We start from the raw sequence: 24,689 nt of genomic DNA on the forward strand, positions 1-24,689 counted from the left end.
CCACACCAGCCACTGCTCATTCTTAACATGTAATTTCTATCTGTGGTTTAGCATGAGTGTTTCAGCTCCCATCATCATGTCTGAGACTGGGACAGGGGAGACTATACTGCTTGCTTTCAAGGTTAGTGTTGAAAGTTACATTCATCACTTCCACTCCCATCCAAAATTTAGTCACTGTGGTCACCTCTAGCTGCAAAGGAATTTGGGAAATACGGTGTTTACTAAGTGCCATATGCTTAGGCAAATAAGTAATTCTTTTACTGAAGAAGAGAGAAAGAATTGGCAGACAGCCAGCAGTCTCTGCCACAGTGATCAAATACTACTTTCTGCCCATTGTTTATGATTAAACTCTACATAAACAAATTATCTCAGTGATGGTCAAGAGAAATAGAACATAAAAGAAAGTGAACCTGAAATAGATTTGAAGACATCTGGGGAAAATCTATAGAAGACTTTTTTTTTTTTTTTTTAAGGAGAACATTATCTTGCTTTTCAGAGGTGGAGTGAGGAACCATGAGAAGACAACTATTGATATTTTCTCTTCTTGTCTTTGTTATTAGGTAAAAGACATTCTAGAATAATTCTCTAGAATTAACTTAGTACTCAGTGTGCTTGATAATTTAGTTTAGGGATCAAGATCCTTAACCTTTAATGCTATACTAGTATGAGTGCTTCTTTAATACATTATAGGGGAACCAGAAGGCAAAGGATAAAAGAAGGTTAAATAAAAATGTAATCAAGATGGTTTTGATGAGGAACGGGAAAGTGTATTTCCTGTAGTTACTTACTCCTAATGTATACACAGGTGTTAACAGATATAAATTTATAACATTATAAGTTAATTTTCATTAAGGGGTGTGAAGGGTACTGTAGAAGCATATAGGCATGACATCCAACCCAGAGTTAGATGGTTCTATGACATTTTTATGATTAATGAAATGACAGCTCTAGCCAATAAGAATAGGACTTTATCTTAAAATATAGGTATACAGAGGATAGTTTCTTTTTTATTCTTCCAGAAAAACTGTTAAAGTAACTCTTAAGATGCCATTTATCCTAATTTTATAGATGCCAAAATGTGGGGGAAAACATAGCTGGTAATGATTGTAAGGAACCTTGAGTAAAGACATGTTCTCATTTTAGAGATTTTTAAAAAAACTACGTATTTATTTTTAGAGGGGAAGAAAGGGTGAAAGAGAGGGAGAGAAACGGATGTGTAAGAGAAACATGCTGCATCAGCTGCTTCAACCCAGGCTGTGCCCTGACTGGGAATGGAACCAGAGACCTTTCAGTTCACAGGCCAGCACTCAATCCACTGAGCCACATCAGGCAGGGCTGATTTTAGAGATGTTTTAAAGTGAAAACAAGCATCTCAGGATTGATGAAACATAATAAATCTTTGGTGCATTTGTAATCAATAGCATCTTCGAATGGAGGACTACTGTAAGAGAAGTTAAAGTAATTGTATCTGTTTATAAGTCAGTATGGAGTGATTTGGCTTTTTCATTACAAGAATGTAGGTTTTGGCCTCTTTATGCCATGAATATTGAATTAGAAACTAGGCAACCTGGTGCTAAAACACCTGCTGAGAGGAGGGGTTACCCTGATCTTTGTCCAGTATTCTCATGTTGCTTAACTATTTCAGGGGGGTGGTGATGCTCTGCTGCTTGTTGTTTATAGTCTGAGTAACTGTATCTCTAAGGTTGGATATATGGACAATTCTTAAAGTAGTGGCCTTTATATTGCAGTCTAGTACACATAGCATGTATACATACAACATGTGTACACATACAGCTGAAAGAAAAGTTTCACTAAATGCTTCACACAGTAAATGGGGTTCATTTTGAACTAGAAAGAGCCTCTTTTCTTTCATTATAAGAAATATGCTGCTTTTTATACCACTTTGAACTTTTTAAAAGTATATTTTATTGATTATGCTATTACAGTTTTCCCAATTTTTCCCCCTTTATACCCCCTCAGCCCTGCACCCCCCAACCCTCCAGCATTCCCTCCCCCTTAGTTCATGTCCATGGGTTGTACATACAAGTTCTTTGAATTCTGTTTCCTATACCACTTTTGACCTCTCCCTGTCTATTTTTTAAATTTTTTTATTGATATTCAATTACAGTTGTGTGCCTTTTCTCCCCATCCCTCCACCCCACCACATCCAAACCCCCCTCCCTCCCCCACCTCCACCCTCCCCCTTGATTTTGTCCATGTGTCCTTTATAGTAGTTCCTGTCTCCCTGTCTATTTTATGCTTACCAATTATACTACTACTTCCCTGTATCTTTTCCCACTATTCCTCCCCTCCCCACTGAAAACCCTCCATGTGATGTTCATTTCTCTGATTCTGTTCCTGTTCTAGTTGTTTCCTGAGGTTTTGTTTTCATTGTTTTTCTTTTGTTTTTAGGTTCATTTGTTGATAGTTGTGAGTTTGTTGTCACTTTACTTACTGTTCATAGTTTTTGATCTTTTTCAATTTCTTAGATAAGTCCCTTTGACATTTCATATAATAAGCTTGGTGATGATGAACTCCTTTAACTTTGCCTTACCTGGGAAGCACTTCATCTGCCCTTCCATTCTAAATGATAGCTTTGCTGGATAGAGTAATCTTGGATGTAGATCCTTGCCTTTCATGACTTCAAATACTTCTTTCCAGCCCCTTCTTGCCTGCAAGGTTTCTTTTGAGAAATGAGCTGACAGTCTTATGGGAACTCCTTTGTAGGTAACTGTCTCCTTTTCTCTTGCTGCTTTTAAGATTCTCTCTTATCTTTAATCTTGGGTAACTTAATGATGATGTGCTTTGGTGTGTTCCTCTTTGGGTCCAGCTTCTTTGGACTCTCTGAGCTTCCTGGAAGTCTATTTCCTTCTCCAGATTGGGGAAGTTTTCCTTCATTATTTGTTCAAATAAGTTTTCAATTTCTTGCTGCTGTTCTTCTCCTTCTGGCACCCCTATAATTCAGATATTGGAACGTTTAAAGTTGTCCCAGAGGTTCCTAAGCCTCTTCATTTTTTTGAATTCTTGTTTCTTCATTCTTTTCTCGTTGGATGTTTATTTCTTCCTTTTGGTGCAAATTGTTAATTTGAGTCCTGGTTTCCTTTCTGTCACTGTTGGTTCCCTGAATATTTTGCTTTACTTCATTTTGGGTATCTTCCATTTGTTCTTTCATTTTCGACCAAGTTCAATCAGTTCTGTGAGCATTTTGATTACCAGGGCTTTAAATTCTCCATCACATAGGTTGGCTATCTCCTCATCCGTTACTTCTCTTTCTGGAGTTTTGCTCTGTTCTTTCATTTGGGCCCTATTTCTTTGTCTTGGCGCACCTGTTAAGTTGTAAGGGGGCGGGGCCTTAAGTATTTATTCACCCAGGCAGGGCAACCCTTCTTGTTGTGCTGCTGGGTTGCCTGTGGGGGAGGGGCTGGAGAGGGAACAATGCAGCTCTGCTGGGCTCTAGCCCTGCTTTCCAACGGGCTGTGGACTGGGAGTTTCTCCCCCTGCAGCAATGCCCCCGGCAGTAGTCTACAGTCAGCCCTGAGTCTCAGTTTCCCTGTTCAGTCAGCCCTGCCCGCACTGTTGTCACCTCGGTCACCCTCGCCTGCCTGGTCCTCAGCCTTGCACGGGTTCTCTCTGTTGGCCTGTCTTACTGGTCTGGTTGGTCTGGTTGACTGGTTCTTTTATTCCTTGGTTGTCGGAGTTCCATGCAGTTTGATTTTCTGACACTTCCGGTGGTTTATTGATTTTAGATTGGTTGTTATCCTTCTTTTGGTTGTGTGAGGAAGTGAAGGGTTTCTACCTATGCATCCATCTTGGCTGGAACTCTGAACTTTTTAAAAAAAAGATTTTAGTTGTTTATTTTTAGAGAGAGGGGAAGAGAGGGAGAAGGAGAGGGAGAGAAACATGATGTGAGAGAGAAACATGGATCAGTTGCTTTTTCTACACGCCCTGACTGGGGACCTAATCGCCAACCCAGGCAAATGCCCTGACTGGGGATTGAACTGGCGACCTTTCGCTTTCTGGGGTGATGTCCAGTCAGCTGAGCCACACCAGTCAGGGTGACCACTTTGAACTTTTTTTTTTTAGATTTTATTTATTTACTTTTAGAGAGAGGGGAAGGGAAGGAGAAAGAGAGGGAGAGAAACATTGGTGTGTGAGCGATAGATTGATCAGTTGCCTCTCGAAAACCGCTCCGACTGGGGACCTGGCCAGCAACCCAGCATGTGCCCTGACTGGGAATCCAAACAGCGACTTTTCGGTTTGCAGGCTGGTGCTCAGTACACTGACACCAGCCGGGGCTGAACTTTTTAAAAAACCATTTAAGTGGAAACATCCAAACATCAGCAACTTGACTCTTATATATTATTGTGACTTTGAGCAAGTCACTATTTCTCTTTACATTCTTTCAGTCGTGGTAGTTGGGGTACTTGTTCTGTTTTTGCTCTGAATGAGTGAACCTGTTGCTAGGTGAAGAAAGAAAATACATATATATCCACAAATAAATACAACAAATATCTTAAATCTTTTTGTAGGTCATCATCGGATTTGAAATATTTAAAGTGGATAGAAAACTGTTTCAGCAATGCAGACAATTAAGTGCGTTGTTGTGGGTGATGGTGCCGTTGGTAAAACATGTCTCCTGATATCCTACACAACAAACAAATTTCCATCTGAGTATGTACCAACTGTAAGTATAAAGGCTTTCATCTGTTAGTGAAACATAATATAATTTGATATCCTTTTGAAAACTCTCTGTGTGTACTGAAATATTTGTTGTCTGCCTTTGTTTCCTATTTTTAAAGATCTTGACTTCTCATGGGTAAATTATAAACACTTTAAAATTAAACAGCTGAAAAATCAGTGGAAAGTCAGAAGGGGTGACACAAGGGTTTGCAAGAAGTGCTGGGAGGCAAAACTCCAATAGATGGTCTCAGTTTGGAGAAGTATGCTCTACATCTTGGAATGAGGTGACTTTTTTTTTTTTTTTTGATATCTTGGCCAATGATTAATCAGTGTTGGAAGACTTCTGGGATGTTTTTGGGGGCCTTGTAACTTCAGAGAAAGTAGTATGTCTACACTTACTCTTTTGAGGGGGAGTAGAAAAGAATCTTATGGAACTGTTATCTTAGCAGTAATGGAGCTCCAAACTGGTTTTTAGGGGTGGAGAAGACCTGCTTTTGTTATGAGAACACCAAAGAAGCCTTTGGGGGTCCTCTCCCACAAATCTTTTTATTAGCTCCTTGGAAGAGCAGAGGAAAATGGGAATAACAAAGATAACGAAGTGAGAGAGTGAGACAAAAAGAATGTATTTGAGGATCCAGTGTTTGTCCCAACCTGGGATATAATAATTATGTTAAACATAGATGTTTATTCAGTGGTGAGAGGGATGTAGGGTTGGCTTGGCCTGGCAACATTCACCTCTGTTAAGTGAGCTATTGTAGGAGTTATGAAGCCCTACGTAGATTAATATGGGATTAATATTGTTTATAAGTAAAAAGAAAGAAAATGTATGCATACTTTAGGTTAATCTTCAGAGACATGAGCATTAAGAGATAAATTATTTAAGGCTTTGTAATTATGTTTAATTGGAATTGATAGTCTGTAATGTCCCAGGGAGGTAAAGAGAATGATGTAGGCCAAGGCTGTGTAGTAGATTAGGTTTCTTGGAGGGGGGGATTTGAAGGTATAATTAAATACAAAATCATATTTTTCTGTTGACCCATTGGGGGACGTTGTAAGTGAAAGAAATTCTGAGGTTGAAAGGGACTTTTAGGGGACTTTTAGAGGTACATGGATCTTGTTTCGGAGGGAGGGCAGTTATCAGAATTTTTGTGTTTCTGTTTCCATAAACATTATTTTCTTGTAAACATTTCTGAGACTGTTTTATGACTTTGGTAGGCATTCTGTTTAAGGTGGGCTTGTGGGTGTTTTATATATGTGTTTGTATGTGGAATCTCTGGGAAAGGGTTAGTTATGACTTAAAATAACCTGTATGGTTTGAGAGCTTAACCACATTAGTTACATTTCCGTGTTCTTGTTATCAAGAACTGACTCTCCTTTAACTACCAATTCCCCCATGCCCTTGTTTCCTCTCTTGTTTATAGTTAAACAAGCCCCTAACTTATTAAAACATGAATCAGAAAATTAGTGTTAGATAACTAAAAGGTTAAACAGGGCTGATCTTAAAATGTAGTATCCTCTTAGTTGGAAAACATTGTGTTTTAATTGTAAATTAATTCAAAGGCGTCCATGAATTAGTGTTGGGTCTTTTTCCACGTAGCACCATTATCTCCCATTTTCACAAATAACTTAGTACAACCATATTAGTATAAATTGAGTTTGTCATGGGTTTTACAGTCTATTTATAAATAAAACATCTAGTCAAAGAAGGTATCTTAGGCATGTGGTTTGTACCCAATAACGTAAGTTTTATTCATGAAAACCTAGCAAATAATCTGCTAGCCTTTAACTGGGCACTTCCCTTGATTACCTTGAGGAAACCCTCATTCTCTCTAATGGGCCTGTTGGCACAAGGCTTTTCTTATCTTGAACCCTGAAATAAGAAAGATTATTATAGATCTGGGAGCTTTTAATTCTAGGTTAAGAGGAAATGGTCTGTGAAGAAATAACTTTTCAGAAATCAGATTGAACATCAGATTTTGGGACAGATTAAACTACTGTCTCGAAATTTTCAAACTTGAACAGGGTTATTTTGTATAGCTAGGTATTCTGCTCCTGTGACATCTTTAACCCCTTCTGTGGCTTTTATCCAGTCTTCTGGGCAGAGCACACATTCCAGAACACACCCCCTACTACTTTTTCCACAAACTGTGTAGCTCATTCAAGGGATTGCTTGGCAAGGCTGGTTGTATAAGGAAGATGTGGGCTAAGAGAAGAATGTGTCTTAGAAAGGAAACATTGCCGTAGCCTAAGAATTATCCTATCTCATTCTGACCATCCCCTTGCACACTAACTGTGTATTTTTGTGTTTTTAGGTTTTTGACAACTATGCAGTCACAGTTATGATTGGTGGAGAGCCATATACTCTTGGACTTTTTGATACTGCAGGTGAAAACTTGATGTCTGTTATAATGTTTTGGTGTGTAACTATGACACTTGCTGGTTTTTTACTTTTTATTTTTATTTTTGGACATTTTTTTGGAAACTAGCATACTAGCAAACCACTTGCCTTTTTTTTTTTTTTTTTTAATAATTTAGCAGTATTGAATATTATGATGGTTTTTGCCTGACGAAGAGGCAGTCCCAGACTGGGAGTGGCAAATAGGAGTTAGGAGTACCCTGGATGGATGGTGTGGAAAGAGAGAAAGCAGGGTGACAGCAGAGTCCATAGACAAATGGCATTGTGACTCCATGAAATTTGAAGGCTCATTTAATATGTGTGTGTGTGTATAATATATGTACAGGTACCTTCTTATAACATACAGATAGCTTATTGTTTTATACTACATTAGAGGATATTGTGAGGTTGATCTAGTGTCTAGCTTATAGTATTGACACTTGTGGTCAACTTTTCAAATTAAAGGAACAGATTTTTTTTCTTTCTTAAGTATACTCAGTTTCTCAGTGTTATTTCTTTTATTAGTGGCTGCACATCTTAATTTCTGACGTCTCTCAATTTTTAGTTCAGTTAGCCGTAGGAAAATTTCAGACAGTTGTCCTTTTAGTATTGACATATAGGAATTCTAAATTTTTCACTTTTTTGAGTTACCTTCTCACTGTCTGCCAGTTGACATAATGCTTTTATGGAGTGCATTGCACTGATCATTTTGAGAAGCTGTCTGGATTCTAGTCAGGAGGGTGAAATGGAGAGACAATAGTAAGCAGTTAAGTTTAGAGATCTGTGGCTTTCTAATAGTGTCTTAGACTTAAAAATTTTTATGAATTAAAAATTGTAAGAGTAATGGTATATTAGAGGAAACTTGGAAAGTAGAAAAAATAAAATAATGACTATATATATATATATATATCTCACAATAGGTGAGGAATTTTGTTTTATGTGTGTCCTTGGAGGCACTGTATATATGCAGAAAAAAGACAATTTAAAATTAATTTTCAATTTTATTTTCAAATTTTAAAGCTTATTTTATATGCCTTTAAGTTTTAATCAGTATTTTTAGCTTTACTGAAGTATATTACAATAGAATTCACTTTTTTAAGTGTTCAGTTTGATAATTTTGCTGACTCTATAGTTTTATAATCTCCACCATAGTCAACATATATCTTCTTAAAAATTTCCTTGTGTTCCTTCCCTTGACATGGCCCCAGGTAAACACAGGTCTGCTTTCTGTCACAATAGTTCTGCTTTTCTAGATTTTCATATGAATGGAATCATACTATATGTAGTCTTTTGTGTTTGATTTCTTTCACTTGACATAATGTTTTTGAGCTTTATCTGTGCTGTGTGTATCAGTAGCTTGTTTTTATTGGTGAATAGTATTTTATTCTATAGATAGAGCAAAGTTCTTTTTAAAGATTTTATTTATTTATTTTTAGAGAGAGGGGAAGGGAGAGAGAAAGAAAAGGAGAGAAATATCAGTGTGTGGTTGCCACTTGTGTGCCCCCAACTGGAGACCTGGCTCACAACCCAGGCATGTGCCCTGACTAGGAATCGAAACCGGCGACCCTTTGGTTCTCAGGCCGGCACCCAATTCATTGAGCCACACCAGACAGGGCTGAATTCTTTTAATAGTCTTCCTATCTCACCTCTGGCTGCAGCTCTTACAGTTGTATTTAAATAATATCATTTAAGCCCAGAGATAGGCTTCTCCCTCTGTGTTACGACTTTATTTCTGCCTCTCCTGTCACAACAGTAAATTCTTGCTAGTGAGTTCCCCACAGTTATTTTGTTTCTTTTTTTCCTGCATATGTTTTACTACTGTGTGTACAGTTTTATATTTAGCTTTTTTTATGTAACATCTTTATCATAGGCTTTTTCCAATGTTGTAGAGTCATCCCACCGCCAAATTTTTTTTTATGTCAAAATTTAAATGTTGTTCTTTATTACAGAGATGCAGGTTTTGCATATTATGTGTAAAAAAATAATCAAAATATAGATCAGCAAAAGGAGGAAATGAAAAGACATTTATATCCAGAGACAATCACACTTAGTGTCCTCAACAGAGCTATTCCTTTACATTTATTATTTTTATACATAGGAGAAAAAGGATATTATTCTCTTCCCCACCTTGTACCTGCCTTTTTCTCTCAAAAAATATGGTGACCTCTGTCAGTGTTGTACTTGTATGCTATAGTCTTCATGGTTACACAATTATCTGCTATGTGGCAGATCACACCACAATTTAACTTACTTTGTTAACATTTGGGCTCCATTTGCAGTTTTCTTTTTATGTTATGACCTTTCCCTGTACAAACATTTTTACACACATTCTTTTTTTTTTTTAAAGATTTTATTTATTTTTTTCTTTTAGAGAGAGTGGAAGGGAGGGAAAAAGAGAGGGAGAGAAACCTCGTGCAAGAGAAACATCAATCGGTTGCCTCTTGCATGGCACCAAGCAGAGATCTGGCCTGCAACCCAGGCATGTGCCCTGACTGGGAGTCAAACCAGTGACGTTTTGGTTTGCAGAATGATGCTCAACCCACTGAGCCACACCAGTCCACACATTGTTCTTGTCACTTTGTATTTTGATTTAATTTCTGCATCACAGTGGCTTGTCCTGAGTATCATTTCTCTACTAAGGACAATAATATTAGCACGCTAATCTGGATAATAAATTTTTGTTGCTATCTCCAGTGCAGTCCTACTCTAGGAGTTGTCTTTGCCTTCCTTCATCAATTCCATATTTTTACCTCTTTTTCTTCTATAGTTAGAGGATTGGTTCCCCAAAAGATCCCTATTTACTCACTTTCAATTCTACCATACACACCAAATAGCTTTAGAATTGCTATACCATACTACTATGAAAAACAAATAAGAGTTCAAGATTTGTTTGCAGTTTTGTTTTTCTTTAATCTAATAGCATACGAAGTTGTTTGTTCCCAAGTTACCAGGACTTGCCCCTACCACCATCCTTCAATCCAGGGTGGCTATGTTATTTGGACTATAGTTGGTTCATTTGTTTATGTTTACATTAGCTTTTAGATTTTTTTTCCTATCTTCATTAATTTTATTTACATACACTCTTCTTAGGTTCAGATTTTAGAAGATATCTTTGCTTTTGAATTTTAATCATTGTAATTACAATCACTCAGTCATTTCAGGTGTTACCATGGTAATAGAAAAGAGAAAATGTGAACTTTGAGGCTAGATAGACCAGTTAGCTAGATAGTTGGCAAGTTACTGAACTGTGTAGAGCTTAATTACCTTGAACTGTAAAAAGTTTAAAATACTTTTCTCTTAGGGATGTTACGAAGACTGAATGATGATCAACTTTTAACAGTGTATGCATATGTAATAACTCAGGAGCTATGTATTACATTAAAAAACCCCAGTGCAGTGCCTGGGATGTGTTTAGTGCACAGATAATATTATTCTTCCTTTTAGATGAATAATGTTCAGAACAAGTCAATTTGACCTGGTGCAGTTTGACCTGGTTTAATTGATTCTGTTTTTGTTTTGTTTTTAAAAAATAATCTCCTTTCCTTCTTTAAGGTGTTTTCTACTGTCTGGTTATTTCTGCATTTGTTGTTCAGTTACATTTGCAGGAATTACAGTGCTCCCCATAGAGATATTTATAGCTTTGGTCTCTAGTTTAGCACTATTATAGAATCTTCCAGAGGGGTGTTTTGACTACAATTTGAATCTTCAGTAGATTCTGCTTTAACATGGAATAGTCTAGATTTTTGATGTTAAACATAAAAAGATAGGAATCTCAGGCCAGAGTGTTCCCTTTATTTTTGGATTTTACTTATTTATTTTTAGAGAGTGGGGAAGGGAGGGAGACAGAGAGGGAGGGAAACCTTGTGTGAGATTGCCTCTTGCACACTCCCACTGGGGACCTGGCCTGCAACCCAGGCCTGTGCCCTGACAGAGAATCCAACTGGCGACCTTTCAGTTCACAGGCTAGTGCTCGAGTCACTGAGCCACACCAGCCAGGGCTGGATTTTATTATTGTTATTTTTTTTTCATGAGCTAAAAGATGTTAGGAGAGTAAGTCCCATGACGCAGATGAAGCAGGATCACTAAGTGCCATTAAATTTTGAGTAATTGGTTGAGAAAAAATGTTTAGGTTTTAATCTGTAGTGGTAAATACTATGAAATATTTATATGCTTTCTTCTTGTGTTTATAATATCCTACTGGAATTCATATGGACTTGAATCCTCAGTTCAAACTGACTTAATTCCTCTTGAATTTGAATTTTAAATATGAGATTATAAGCAAGGAAAAGATCAGCAACCTATGAAATGTACCCCTGCTTTTTGACAAGTGCTTGAAGTTAGGTGGCATTACGGTGTGCTGTTAGAGTTGGTATATTTGACTTGTGTCCAAACCTGTCTTACACAGTAGAATAAAACAATTTTAAAAAGATTTTACATATTTTTAGAGAGAAGGGAATGGAGGGAGAGAAACATCAATGTGAGAGAGAAACATTGATTGGCTGCCCCTTGCAGGCCCCCAGCTGGGGACCTGACCCATGCCCTGACCAGGAATCAGACTGGCAACCCTTTGGTTCATAAACCAGTGCTCAAACCACTAAGCCACACCAGCTAGGGCAGAATCAAATTTTTTTGATCTTGTTAATATACCTTAAAGGATGTTAATTGATAGTGCTGCCTCTATCTTGAGTGAATAATGGGCATTTATGACATACTAAGAGGGCAAATTTTACCTGGATAAAGTATGCTTTGATGTTGAGTCTTGCTCACCATGGGGATACCGTATTCATTCTGTTTCCTTAAATGTGGCACTCGTAGCACAAGTAGAGGTAAGGTAAACTCTTTTTGTTTATTGAATGATTTTACTTCTGAATTTTCTTTTTTCCTGTTTGGGAAAGGAAAAGAAAGATTTTTATAGCTTTGAGAGCTTGTTTATCACAAATAAATGGACTGACCAAAACTGCTTTGGATCTAGTATTCACAAAGAATGGCTTTATTGGGTTTTTGTCACCAGTCCATCTGAATAGAAGGTTGGTTGCATGTAAAACATTGGACATTCATTTTGATGCTTTTAGTGGTGCTCAGGAATATATACTCGGATCTGTATTTGATGCTAACTTTAATCCCTGCTTGTAGGGGCCAAATAACTAAAAATGAAGTCTTTTCTAGACTAAGTCAGGCTTAATTTTTTGAAATATATTCCGTTTGAATAGGGAAGACTAAATAAAGGTGTATGAACATCTTTATCTCTATTTATGACGGTTTGTTAACTGGTTTTTCATCTTATTTTTTAAATTAATTTTTTGTTTTGTTGCTTTATTGGATCTTAGGCATGTGAGGTTTCAAAGCTCCAGCTAGTGCTAGAGCTCAGGCAGTTTATATTGAGGGAATTGTTGCTGATTTTGGCTGATTTTGTGTTCTTTAGGCCCATTTTTTTCCTTTTTAATCCCTTCCATTTCTGTAATTATATGTTACAATTTAAGAAGTGAAAGTTATATATCTAAGTGCATACTTTTGAATTCCTTTTACTCTAACCTTAGCCTATTGTTATAGTAAGTACTCAATAAGTATTAGAGGTTCTGTTGATGATTTTGTTTTGTAACCTCTTTTATTTTGCCTTATATAACCTTTATTTAAAATTTCTCTATTGTCCTGAAGATACCTTTATTGTCTACATTGATGTGTTATGTAAAGATTTAAGTGGCAATAATAGTAATATCTTTAATTATCATGTTTTGATAGCTACTCTAAATTCTTGTATTCTTTCTCAGTGGTGGCCCAAACCAAATTTATTGGCAGACAAAATATTTAATTTGTATTTTTTCCCCTTTAAAATTTTTTTTATGGTGGTAAAATATATATAACAAAAAGTTTCTTTTTAACCATTTTTAAGTGTAGAGTTCAGTGGTGTTAAATACTTCTTTTTAATACGTAGGATTGTTGTAGCTTAGTTTTGAAATTGGAGTGTTAAATCCTTCCCCTGTGAGTCCTCTCCTCCCCTCACAGTTTTGGAAATGTGTATGGCTATTTTAAAAATCTGTTAATCTGACGATAATTTCAAGGCTACAGAACAGTTGCAAGAATAGTACCAGGAGCCCCATATACCCTTTAATCAAATTTACCAATTGTTAACATTTTGCCCTATTTGCTTTATTATTGTCTTTAGACATATATGCACATTTGTTTTTTAAAAAATTTATTGATTTTTAGAGAGAGAGAGGAAGGAGGGGAAAGAGACGGACAGATACTGATTTGTTGTTCCACTTACTTATGTATTCATTGGTTGATTGTTATAGGTGCCCTGACTGGGGATCAAACCAGCAACCTTGGCATATAGGGATGATGCTCTAACCATCTGAGCTCCCCAGCCAGGGCTTAATTTTCCCCCTGAGTTATTTAAGAGTAAGTTGCGTACGTCATAGCTTTTTAGCCTTGAATAAGTACATATTTCTTAAGAACAGAGACATTCTTACGTACTAGAGTCAGGAAATTCAACATTGATAAATTAATGTCTATATTCCAGTTTTGTCAATTGCTCCAGTTCCATTTTTTTCTGCTTTCAGTACAATACTGTGTATTGCGTTTAGTTGTCATTTCTTTTTAGTCTCTTTTAATTGAATCAGTTCTTCAGCCTTTCTTTGTCTTTCATGACATTTTTTTCCCATGACATTATTTTTATTACAGTTTTTTAAAATCCTCACCAGAGGACATTTTTTCATTGCTTTTGTGGGGGGCACGGAGAGAGGGAGAGGGAGGGAGAGAGGGAGGGAGGGAGAGAGAGGGAGGGAGGGAGGGGGGGAGAGAGAAACATTGATTGATTGCCTCTCGTATGTACCCCAGCTGGGGATCGAACCCACAACCTGGGTATGTGCTGTGACTGGGAATCGAACCTACAGCTTTTTGGTCTATGGAATGACACTCTTAACTAACTGAGCCACACTAGCCAGGGCCATGACATTATTTTTACATAATACAGATCCATCCTCTCTTTTTCCTCCTCTTATAAAATGTTCCTCATTTTGAGTATTCTGTTTCCTTATGATTAGATTTAGGTTATGGTATTTGTTTGGACTACTACAGTAGTGCTGTATCTTTTTTAGGATATAAATCTGGAGGCACATGGTATTCATCTCCCACTCCCTGGTGATGGTTTTTATCACTTAGTCAAGGTGATATCTGGTTTCTTCACAATGTAGTTATATCCCCCCCACCCCGCGGTTTATAAAGAACCATTTAGACCATACATAATTTTCACCAGAATTTCTCTGCATGGATTTACCATCCATTGAGTCTTGCTGAATTATTTTTTTTAGGCATTCTCGGTTTCAGATATTGGTCTTATATGCACATGTTAAGTAAACATGTGAACCTGCTTTGGTAGTCATGAACGGGCAGTGGATTTTGTTAGCTGGGTTTCACTGAGATTTTTGTTTCCTTAGATCATTTTGGTGTGATCCTTTCTTAATCAGATCTGATAGGATTTTAACTTTCTTTTATATATATATATATTTTTTTTTTATTGATTATGCTATTACAGTTGTCCCATTTCCCCCCCTTCACTCCACTCCATCCTGCACACCCCTCCCTCCTACATTCCCCCCTTATAGTTCATGTCCATGAGTCTTAAATATAAGTTCTTTGGCTTCTACATTTCCTATACTATTCTTACCCTCCCCCTATTTTCTACCTACCATTTATGCTACTTATTCTCTGTACCTTTCCCTCCTCTCCCCCTCCTACTTCCCTGTTGATAACCCTCCATGTGATCTCCATTTCTGTGGTTCTGTTCCTGTTCTAGTTGTTTGCTTAGTTTGCTTTTGTTTTTGTTTTAGGTGTGGTTGTTAATAACTGAGTTTGCTGTCATTTTTACTGTTCATATTTTTAATCTTCTTTTTCTTTCTTTTTTTTTATTGTTATTCAATTACAGTTGTGTGCCTTTTCTCCCCATCCCTCCACACCACCCCAGTCTTCTTTTCTTAGATAATCCCTTTAACGTTTCATATAATAAGGGCTTGGTGATGATGAACTTTTTTAACTTGACCTTGTCTGAGAAGCACTTTATCTGCCCTTCCATTCTAAATGAAAGCTTTGCTGGATAGAGCAATCTTGGATATAGGTCCTTGCTTTTCATGACTTGGAATATTTCTTTCCAGCCCCTTCTTGCCTGTAAGGTCGCTTTTGAGAAATCAGCTGACAAGTCTTATGGGAACTCATTTGTAGGTAACTGTGTCCTTTTCTCTTGCTGCTTCTAAGATTCTCTCCTTCTGTTTAAGCTTGGGTAATGTAATTATGATGTGCCTTGGTGTGTTCCTACTTGGGTCCAGCTTCTTTGGGACTCTCTGAGCTTCCCGGACTTCCTGGAAGTCTATTTCCTTCTCCAAATTAGGGAAATTCTCCTTCATTATTTGTTCAAATAAGTTTTCAGTTTTTTGTTCTTCCTCTTCTCCTTCTGGTACCCCTATAATTCGGATGTTGGAACGTTTAAAGATGTCCTGGAGGTTCCTAAGCCTCTCCTCATTTTTCTGAATTCTTGTTTCTTCATTCTTTTCTGGTTGGATGTTTCTTTCTTCCTTCTGGTCCACACCGTTGATTTGAGTCCCAGTTTCCTTCCCATCACTATTGGTTCCCTGTACATTTTCCTTTGTTTCTCTTAGCATAGCCTTCATTTATTTCATCTAATTTGTGACCAAATTCAACCAATACTGTGAGGATCCTGATTACCAGTGTTTTGAACTGTGCATCTGATAGGTTGGCTATCTCTTAGTTGCTTAGTTGTATTTCTTCTGGAGCTTTGATCTGTTTTTTCATTTGGGCCATTTTTTTGTTTTGTTTTGTTTTGGCGCACCTGTTGTATAAAGGGGCGGAGTCTTAGGTGTTCACCAGGGCCAGGTAACACTCGTTGCCTCGTTGTGATACTGTATGTGGGGGAGGGGTCTGATAGGGAGCAGTGGTCTTTTGCTCTGCTCTCTGCTGGTTTTCAGTCACTCCCTTCATTACCCACAAGCCAGTTGGACCTTTCTGGTGCTGCTTCCCGAGTGGGTGGCTTTGTGTATGTCCTAGGACCCTGTGGGTCTCTCCCAGGAGCTCTCCTGTGAGGCTGGGGGTTTCTCCCACTGGCGCCTCAACTCCCACAGGTGTTTTCAATCAGTGGTTTGAGGCTTTATTTCCCCACTCTGGAACTCTGGGTTGCGCGGTCTGTCACCCGGTCCACCAGCTGCTGCCTTGCTGGCCAGCTGCAGCTTTGCCCACCCCGCTCCACAATCCAACACCTTGCTGGGTTCGCCAGCTGCCGCCTTGCCTCGAGTCCTCTCTGCCCGGCTGCCCGTCTCTGCCCCTCCTACCTGTCTGGATGAATGTTTCTTCCTCATCTCCTTGGTTGTTGGACTTCCATACAGTTCGATTTTCTCTCGGTTCTGGTTTTTTGTTTTTAAATTGTTGTTGTTCTTTTGGTTGTGCAAGGAGGCACAGTGTGTCTACCTATGCCTCCATCTTGGCCGGAAGTCAATTTTTAACTCTTTCTGTAGCAACAGTTTATTGTGTTTATTACATTCTTGTTAGATTACTAATGGACATAAAGATTGAAAACTACAAACTGGTAATAAAGCAGATAATACATAGCCTTCATTCCTATTCTAATGGGTTGAGATTTTAAATAGAATAAGCTCAGTGAGAATTTTCTCAAATATTATAAAGCCATACATTTTATTAGATAAGTTGTTTCCTCATTAGAATCACTGTGCTGTTAGGTGCATACCTAATTTGTTGATTGACTTGCAATTTAAATACTATGAGGACATCAAGATTCAGCTGATTTTTTAATATTTTTCCCCCCAGGGCAAGAGGATTATGACAGATTACGACCGCTGAGTTATCCACAAACAGATGTATTTCTAGTCTGTTTTTCAGTGGTCTCTCCATCCTCATTTGAAAATGTGAAAGAAAAGGTGAGTCGGTCAGGTGTTCTTATCCTGAAAAAGGTTGTCACAGAACTTTTATTGACTTGTAAATAGTTTTAGAGGCTTGTGGGTTAATGAAGGTGTATTTTTAAAAATACTTTTTCTCTAGTGGGTGCCTGAGATAACTCACCACTGTCCAAAGACTCCTTTCTTGCTTGTTGGGACCCAAATTGATCTCAGAGATGACCCCTCAACTATTGAGAAACTTGCCAAGAACAAACAGAAGCCTATCACTCCAGAGACTGCTGAAAAGCTGGCCCGTGACCTGAAGGCTGTCAAGTACGTGGAGTGTTCTGCACTCACACAGGTGAGGACTGTGCGGAAGCCTGTTTTCATTTACAGCTGAATAGTTTCTTAGAGCATTAGGGTTCAGGGGTTATTTCTAACAGTGGTCCGTAGTGCTCAAGAAAGCTGCCCAGGAAGACTTGTGACCAGCTTCATAGTGTATGAAGGAGGTCTCTATTCATAGAGAAAATTATTAGTCTCTAAGTAGAGCTCTTGTGTTAGTCAGCTTCCATGTTGTACTGAGTCCTTTGTAGTGGTCAGGGGTGATGTTAAAAAAAAAATTATAGGAAAAGTTCAGATGAGCACAAATTTACAATGATATCCTCTGCCATGCCCCTCCTTAAATTTTCATCTAAATAGAACCGATTTTTTTTTTTTTTGGTCAGTTCTGATAATTGGTGCTACACTGTGTCTGAGATAGGGAATTAGTCATAGTAGAGACTTTTATGTCAGAAAAAGTTGCTGTAGCTATTTCTTTTGTATGCTTATATAGCGTTTAAAGTTTTTGGAGGCATTCCTTCCTCATGTGGCCCTCTTTCCTCTGTGTGTTTCTGAATGATTTATTTGGAACTCTTCTCATAGCTTCATGGGAAACGTCAGATTCTGAGGACAGGGAGCAGTGTTAGAGTGTTTAGACTGAGAGTTGTAACTGACCTGTGTGTTTCTATCTTGTCAACCCTCATGGCTATTGCTGACTGACTCTCCCATTTGATTCTCCTCCTGGGGGCAAAGGAAAGAATTATGGAAATAATTAGCACAGAACTCTTATTTAATAGTTACCAGTGCTTTGACTTTTGAACAATGAGCAAACATGCCTAAATAAGTTAGGTAGGGTAGGGTTGAAGGGAAGAGTTTTTTTAAAAATGACATTCATCTTATATGTATACTAAAATAAATGGAATATATAGTTGCATATTTTGCATGTATTAAGTATTTAATATGTGGGGCCCAGACATAGTTTACTCACCTTCAGTTTAATGTTAGGCTGGATATTTAAAGATAAAATTTTCATGCTTACCCGGATATTCCACAGAATAATTTCAAGGCCTAATATTCTCCCAAACCCAGTTTTCCTTGGCAATTTAGTTCTTGTGTGTGTGTGTGTGTGTTTTAGAGATTTTATTATTTTTAGACAGAGAGGAAGGGAGGGAGAATGGGAGGGTTAGAACTATCAATGTTAGGTTGCCTCTCACATGCCCCCTACAGGGGACCTGGCCCGTAACCCAGGCATGTGCGCTGACTGGGAATCAACTGGTGACCCTCTGGTTCACAAGCCGGCACGCAATCTACTGAGCCACACCAGCCAGGGCTATTTATTTATTTTTAATTTATTGATTTTAGAGAGACAGGGAGAGGGGAGGAGGGAGAGAGAGAGACAGACAGACAGAGAAAGAGTAACATTGATTTGTTGTTTCACTTATTCACACATTCATTGGTTGATTCTCATATATGTCCTGGCTGGGGATCGAACCTTCAAACTTGGCAAATCAGGACGACACTCAGCCAACTGAACTACCTGGCCAGGGCTAAATAAGATTTTGCATTTTCTCACACACAGTACTGACTGAAGTTTTTAAAATGGCCTGATGCTTCTGGGGTTTTATATCATCCTCAGAAGTGTTTGTGTGTCTTTTGGGGAGGGATATCTGTGAAACATGGGTGTCAGAATATGACTAACTACGTGCATCTTTTGCATACCCCTTTCCTCTTAAGTATGGTTTGCTTTTGGGGGAAATGAAGGCAGGTAGGTCATGTTGACCCAAGTTTAGGTCACTGGTAAGGCTTATTTTAGAAAATTGGATGCTTTCATATATGATTTGTGTACAATATGAACAGATTTACATAGTAAGTAAGTTTGCAGTGAATACAAATTTGAAAAGGTCTTAGCAACAATATTTTTCTTAGCAGATTTTGAAGTTGGAGAAGTCAAAAGAGGAGAAGGTAGAAAATGGGGTTTCTGGTTATGTTTGGGAGCTAGAACTTTAGGACTCCAAATTCGGTTTGTTGGTTCCTCTAAAAGTGAACCCTATATAATCAGGTAGTGTGGGTAAAAGCAAAGATTAGTTTTGTTTTGTAGGGGATTAGCTGATCTTTGTCAATAAGCAAAAAAGGATTTGCTTATTAAAGGGATGCCTTAGTTTCTAATAGCAGTTCTCTACTTTTTTTTTTTCTTAGGAAATAATGTTTCCCTTTCCATTCTTTCTTCTTCCTTCTGTATTTGACTACCAGAATTTGCTCCTATATGTGCAGAAAGAATTTCAGAGTAACTTTAAATTTTGTTTAGCCATTTCTACTTTGTAAAAGATAGGGAAAGAAGAAAACTTTTTAACCTCTTTGCTTCTTTTTAAGTACTTACTTATTTCTGATTTATTTTTTACCTAATAGAATGTGTAGGTGCCAGTCCTCTGGGGTGCCACGGTGGGGCCATCGTGGGGTTAGGGTGGGGGTGGGACACCTGGGGTAACTTGGGGCTGGCATTCGTTATTGCAGCTGTATTCTGGGACTTTTGTGAAATTTTTATTTGGGATCAAACTGACCTAAAGAACATACGAAATTTCTTTGGGTAGTAAACTTGTGGCTTCAGATTTAGGTGAGTTTAGGGGAGTCCATAGACCTGGGCCCAAGGTACCAGTACTACTGAGTCACACTGTCACGTTGGAGTTCTGCCTGCGGTGTAAGTGTATTTATGTGTTTTAATCCCTGCAGATCTGAGAATATTCTGTTTTCACTCCATGCTTTTATGCTCTGATACCCATGCAGACACCTTAAAGCATCAGACTGCTTGCTAAAACTCATTCTAGGACCCCATCTTTGTTTTCCTATAACTTGGGTGGTAGTTACTTGCTCTGATAACATTACTGAATAACTGAAGTGTATGCTGTTTCTAGAGTCTGTTCTTTAAATTTTTCCTAGTTGATACTCTTGAACAATTAACATTCTTTCTAAATGTCTGAACCTTTTTGTTCTGGGAAACTGGTTAACTCTGAAACCCTGATTAATCCCATCCGGTTGTGTCATTGAATCTAGAAACATGTAGCATGCCTGTTAGTCTGCTGTTTGTGTCCTTCAGTTATTCAGGGGCTGAATTCCCAGAAGCCTGAAATTTAGTAGATTTCAAAATGTGTGTACCATTCTTTTTTTTTTTTTAACTTTTTCTATTATTTATACTGTTACAGTTGTCCCAATTTTTCCCCCATTGCTCCCCTTCCCCCAGCCATTTGTGCCATTCTTATCACTAGAAATCCTGGGAACTTACAGGGCTTAAATATACAATATCCATTTTTCTCTTCTGCCATTATTTTTATTGAAATGTTGTGATATTAGACTTCAAAGTGTGATTGTTTTAGAAGTCAACATATGATATTTTTACAAAAACCACTTTCTTGCTCAGTTAATCTTTTGAAGTAAGAAGTTTCTGTTCAGTTATGTGCTGTCCTAGTAATGAGCTTAAGTTCTACATTCTGGCAGTTATTTTTCTTAAGGCTCGTTGCTTCTGTGAATTCAGCCCATTTAATCCAGACTGCTATTGTATCTGCTAGTCTTTCTAATCCTCTAACCTGGCTGCTGTTCTCTCTCCTTCCCTCTGTCTTGTAGAGAGGTCTGAAGAATGTGTTTGATGAGGCTATCCTAGCTGCCCTCGAGCCTCCGGAAACTCAACCCAAAAGGAAGTGCTGTATATTCTAAACTGTTTTCTCCTTTCCCTCTTTGCTGCTGCTTCCTGTCCCACTACTGTAGAAAGATCACTTAAAAACAAAGGAATAAAACCATCCTGTTTGAAAGCCTCTGCGTCTTTTTACTTACCACCTTAGAGCAACCTCTGTATTAGTTTTTGATCAAGAATGCAATATCTTACAGAATATTTTTTATGATCAGTAGTCAAGTTGGATTTGTTTACTTTCTGCTGCTTGAGTTGCCTGATGCTCAGAGCTTTTTGGTTTGGATTACTATTGCAAAAGGGAAGTTGATCTGGCATTAAGAATGTCCTCTTGGAGAAAATAAGAGTTTTAACACTTCTAGATCTTAGTTCTAGATGGAGAAAATAACACAAACATCATTTTACTCTTATGATCAATTGTTAATTGTAATTGCATGACAAACTTAATGGAAAAAGGGTGACTTGCTAGTAGAGTGTAATGGGGAAGGGACAATTTTTTTTCCTGGTTTTCCTTTGTGCAGTGAAACTTTGTGTTGCTATTGCTTTGGCTGTCTGTGCTGTAGTGGAGTATTTGTCAGTCTGGGGTGGGAAAGATATTGATGTATCTGCTACTGCTTTATGAGATTATTTGTTACATTATCTTTTAAGAATAGCATCCATTTTAACAGTCGACTTAAGGTTTGTTAATGTTGAGATGTAAAGCCACTACCTTTATATTTTCCTGCTTCTGATTTTATTGTTGTGAGGGAAACATACAATTGTGGTTACCTTCAAATTTTAAAATTAAAAATATACAATTGTTTGTATAAATGCCTGATGAAGCTTTATTCCTGTTGCACTGACTGGGCTCTAGGTTTACATATGTATCAGATACCCACATTTTTGCTTCCTTGAATCTCCTTGGCTCTGTCTCATTGGTGGGATAAAAGGAGTTCAGAGTGAATATCTTTGATGCAGCCACTGTAATCGCTCTTTCCATCTTTGCCTGTGCCTTCACATAATAAGGATGCCACTGCCTGGTGCCCATCCTCCCCATCCAGTTTCATATCCAGCTGTTTCACTTGAATGCAGAGTTGCTTCACTTGTTTTTTCACTTGTTTGTAAAATATTTCAGCAGCACATTACAAAACTCATACTGAATGAGCAAATGACACATGTGCTTGTTTGCTTCTTGTGACATACATTGGTCTGCAAAAAGCTTTCTCAAAGGACCACTGTCTCACTCATGAATATCTGCTCCTGAATTGCTGGATCCTTCCAGGGCCCTGCCTGGACAAAACTTGGTGAAGTGAGATGATTGTGTTGAGATTCAGGATTGTTTTTAATGTTTTGTTTTTTACCAACTCTTGGGGGATTGAATGTTTTTGAGCTTCAACTTTTTTATTCTGAAAATCAGATGGCCCATTTTTTTTCTTTCTACCCCTTTTCAGAAAGGCCTAAAGAATGTATTTGACGAAGCAATATTGGCTGCCCTGGAGCCTCCAGAACCGAAGAAGAGCCGCAGGTGTGTGCTGCTATGAACATCTCTCCAGAGTCCTTTCTGCACAGCTGGTGTCGGCATCATACTAAAAGCAATGTTTAAATCAAACTAAAGATTAAAAATTAAAATTCGTTTTTGCAATAATGACAAATGCCCTGCACCTACCCATATGCACTCGTATAAAACAAGGCCCATAGGTATGGTTCCTTTCCCCCTCTCAGTGCTAGTTAATTTTGAGTAATTGTGTATTGTCAGAAAAGTGATCAGTACTAGTTTTTGTTTTGTTGTTTTGAAAAAAAATTTTTTTTTGTTAAGTTTGTCTAAAAGCAAGGCATGCTTGTGATGACTCTGTAACTAATTCGGGTTGTTGAAGCTGCTCCCGGGTTCCACTCTGGAGAGTGATCTGGGACATCTAGTTTTATTATTTTTTTCTTTCTTTTTTTTGGAGGGGGGGGAGTGTGTGGGGGGTTTGTTTTTATTTAGTCATTTTTTAAAAAATTCATTAACCATTGGACAGCCCTTTAGGGGAGGAGGATGGAGTGATTCCACATTCCACTTCCTAGATCTAGTTTAGAAAACATGTTCCCCACCTGGTGCTCTTAGGAAGGAGTATAGTGAATGCCTCATTTAATAACATACTCCTTTTTGAAAGTTGCCTTTTCTCTCCACCCTTGAGTAGGTTCAGTATTTGATGAAACTCATGAAAGTGGGTGGAACCTGTCTTGCCCCTCCTCTTTTCTAGGATGCACTATATATGTGACTGACTGTCAAGGAAATTTGTTAGCCATTTGCGATTTTTTTTTTTTTTTGCTGATTTTTTTTGAAGTTAGTTTCTAACTTCTTTCATTGATAAGAAAAGTATTGCACTTTTTGAAATAATACCAAATGGGTTGAGTACATAATTTAAAAAACATTTTTTCCTTGTCAGTCAGTGTCTTACATGCTTAGCATAGATTTGCAGCTTAATAGTGTATGATATGGTGTTCTAGAACACAGCTGAAGACCTGGTATATATGAGGGGTGGTGCTAGAAGACAGATGTCTGTGGAATGATTCACATCCTCTTTCAAGTTATGAGGATGGAGACCTGCTTCATTAAGAAGCTAGGGGTGGGGTGGGGGTGGGGAGAACATTTAACAACATGGGGACCAGTCAGGGGACTCCCCTTATTTCTGTTTTGCATGAGGAACCCTAGAGCAGCCAGTTGAGGCTCTCTAGTTTAATAAAAATCATGGAGAGAGTCTTATGAAGACTCTACCTAAGTGTTAATAGGAATTTTATCAGCTTCTTTTGGTTGCAGTTTCCAATTTTTAAAAATGTTTAGGTAATCTTCTCCATCTTCCCCAAATCCTAATTCTTGTAGATTCATTAGTGTTGAACCGATGCTTTCTCATGTCTCAATTCTTTGTATATGCATTCTTTTCAGATGTATTAAACAAACAAAAAAATACCCTTCACAAGTCAGCCTGGGGGTTGTTATTTTCCCTCCGCCTCTGTTTTAGATAATTAGGTGTGGGAACTTGACTCTTACTAACATCAATTTCTAACAAGTTTTGGGATAAGATTTTTAAAGCTTTATTTTTATGTGCTTTTATTTTTCCAGCATTCAGTTTGAGATAATGTTTTTTTTCCTCCACATATTCAGGTTTGTGCCTTCTCCTTAAGTCTGGCAGGTAGCCTACAAACCTCCTCTTTCAATACCAGATGAGGTCTTAGTAGTTCTTAGTAAAGAGGTGTTCAGGAAGCACACCTCTAATTCATCGATTAGTTGGGAAGCAGCCAGTTCCTCCAAGTTTTGTGTATCTTTGGTTTTCAAACTTTGTTGCTTGCTGGAATGCAGCTTGAACAATGGGGTATTTAAAAGTTTTCCAGGTATTTCCAAAATGCAGCCAAGTTTGAGAACCACTGCTCCTGGTGATTAACCCAAACTGCTTCTATCAGATTCTAGATTCTGTGCTGTGAATCCAAATATGGGACATATTTTTTATTCATTTACCTTTAAGGGCATTATACTGATATGTCTGAGAATCTTAGAAACCAAGAACTGTTAATCCAGTTAATAAGGCTGATACAGCATAGCCTCATTTTGATACTTTTTCACAGAGTCACGTTTGGCTTGATTCCATACTGTGTTAAAACTAAGCTGGGTTGGTTGGGAAAGGGTTAGGAAGAGGCAGATCTAAGCTTTACTGTTTTACCAATGTGTCTTACTTTCTTGTTGATCATACCAGGGAGAGGTCCC

The 24,689-nt window shown here is 37.9% G+C and overlaps 1 protein-coding gene across 6 annotated transcripts in view; it reads left to right on the plus strand.

Moving 5' to 3' along the window:
- Positions 1-23,907, plus strand: part of CDC42 (cell division cycle 42) — a 44,859-nt gene extending 20,952 nt beyond the window's left edge. For 5 of the 6 annotated variants that reach the window (XM_024554345.3, XM_024554346.3, XM_053920307.1 and 2 more), the window contains exons 2-6: positions 4,530-4,684; positions 6,993-7,065; positions 16,907-17,016; positions 17,138-17,335; positions 22,399-23,907. In XM_024554345.3, coding sequence (XP_024410113.2) covers positions 4,580-4,684; positions 6,993-7,065; positions 16,907-17,016; positions 17,138-17,335; positions 22,399-22,488 — 576 coding nt within the window. In that variant the 5' untranslated portion in view covers positions 4,530-4,579 and the 3' untranslated portion in view covers positions 22,489-23,907. Of the gene's footprint in view, positions 1-4,529; positions 4,685-6,992; positions 7,066-16,906; positions 17,017-17,137; positions 17,336-20,907; positions 21,780-22,398 lie in introns of those variants that run through there. The other variant, XM_024554347.3, reaches the window with a different exon arrangement.
- Positions 23,908-24,689: the final 782 nt, after the last annotated feature.

The sequence above is a fragment of the Desmodus rotundus genome, chromosome 3 (assembly GCF_022682495.2).
Source record: "Desmodus rotundus isolate HL8 chromosome 3, HLdesRot8A.1, whole genome shotgun sequence".
Taxonomy (NCBI): domain Eukaryota; kingdom Metazoa; phylum Chordata; class Mammalia; order Chiroptera; family Phyllostomidae; genus Desmodus; species Desmodus rotundus.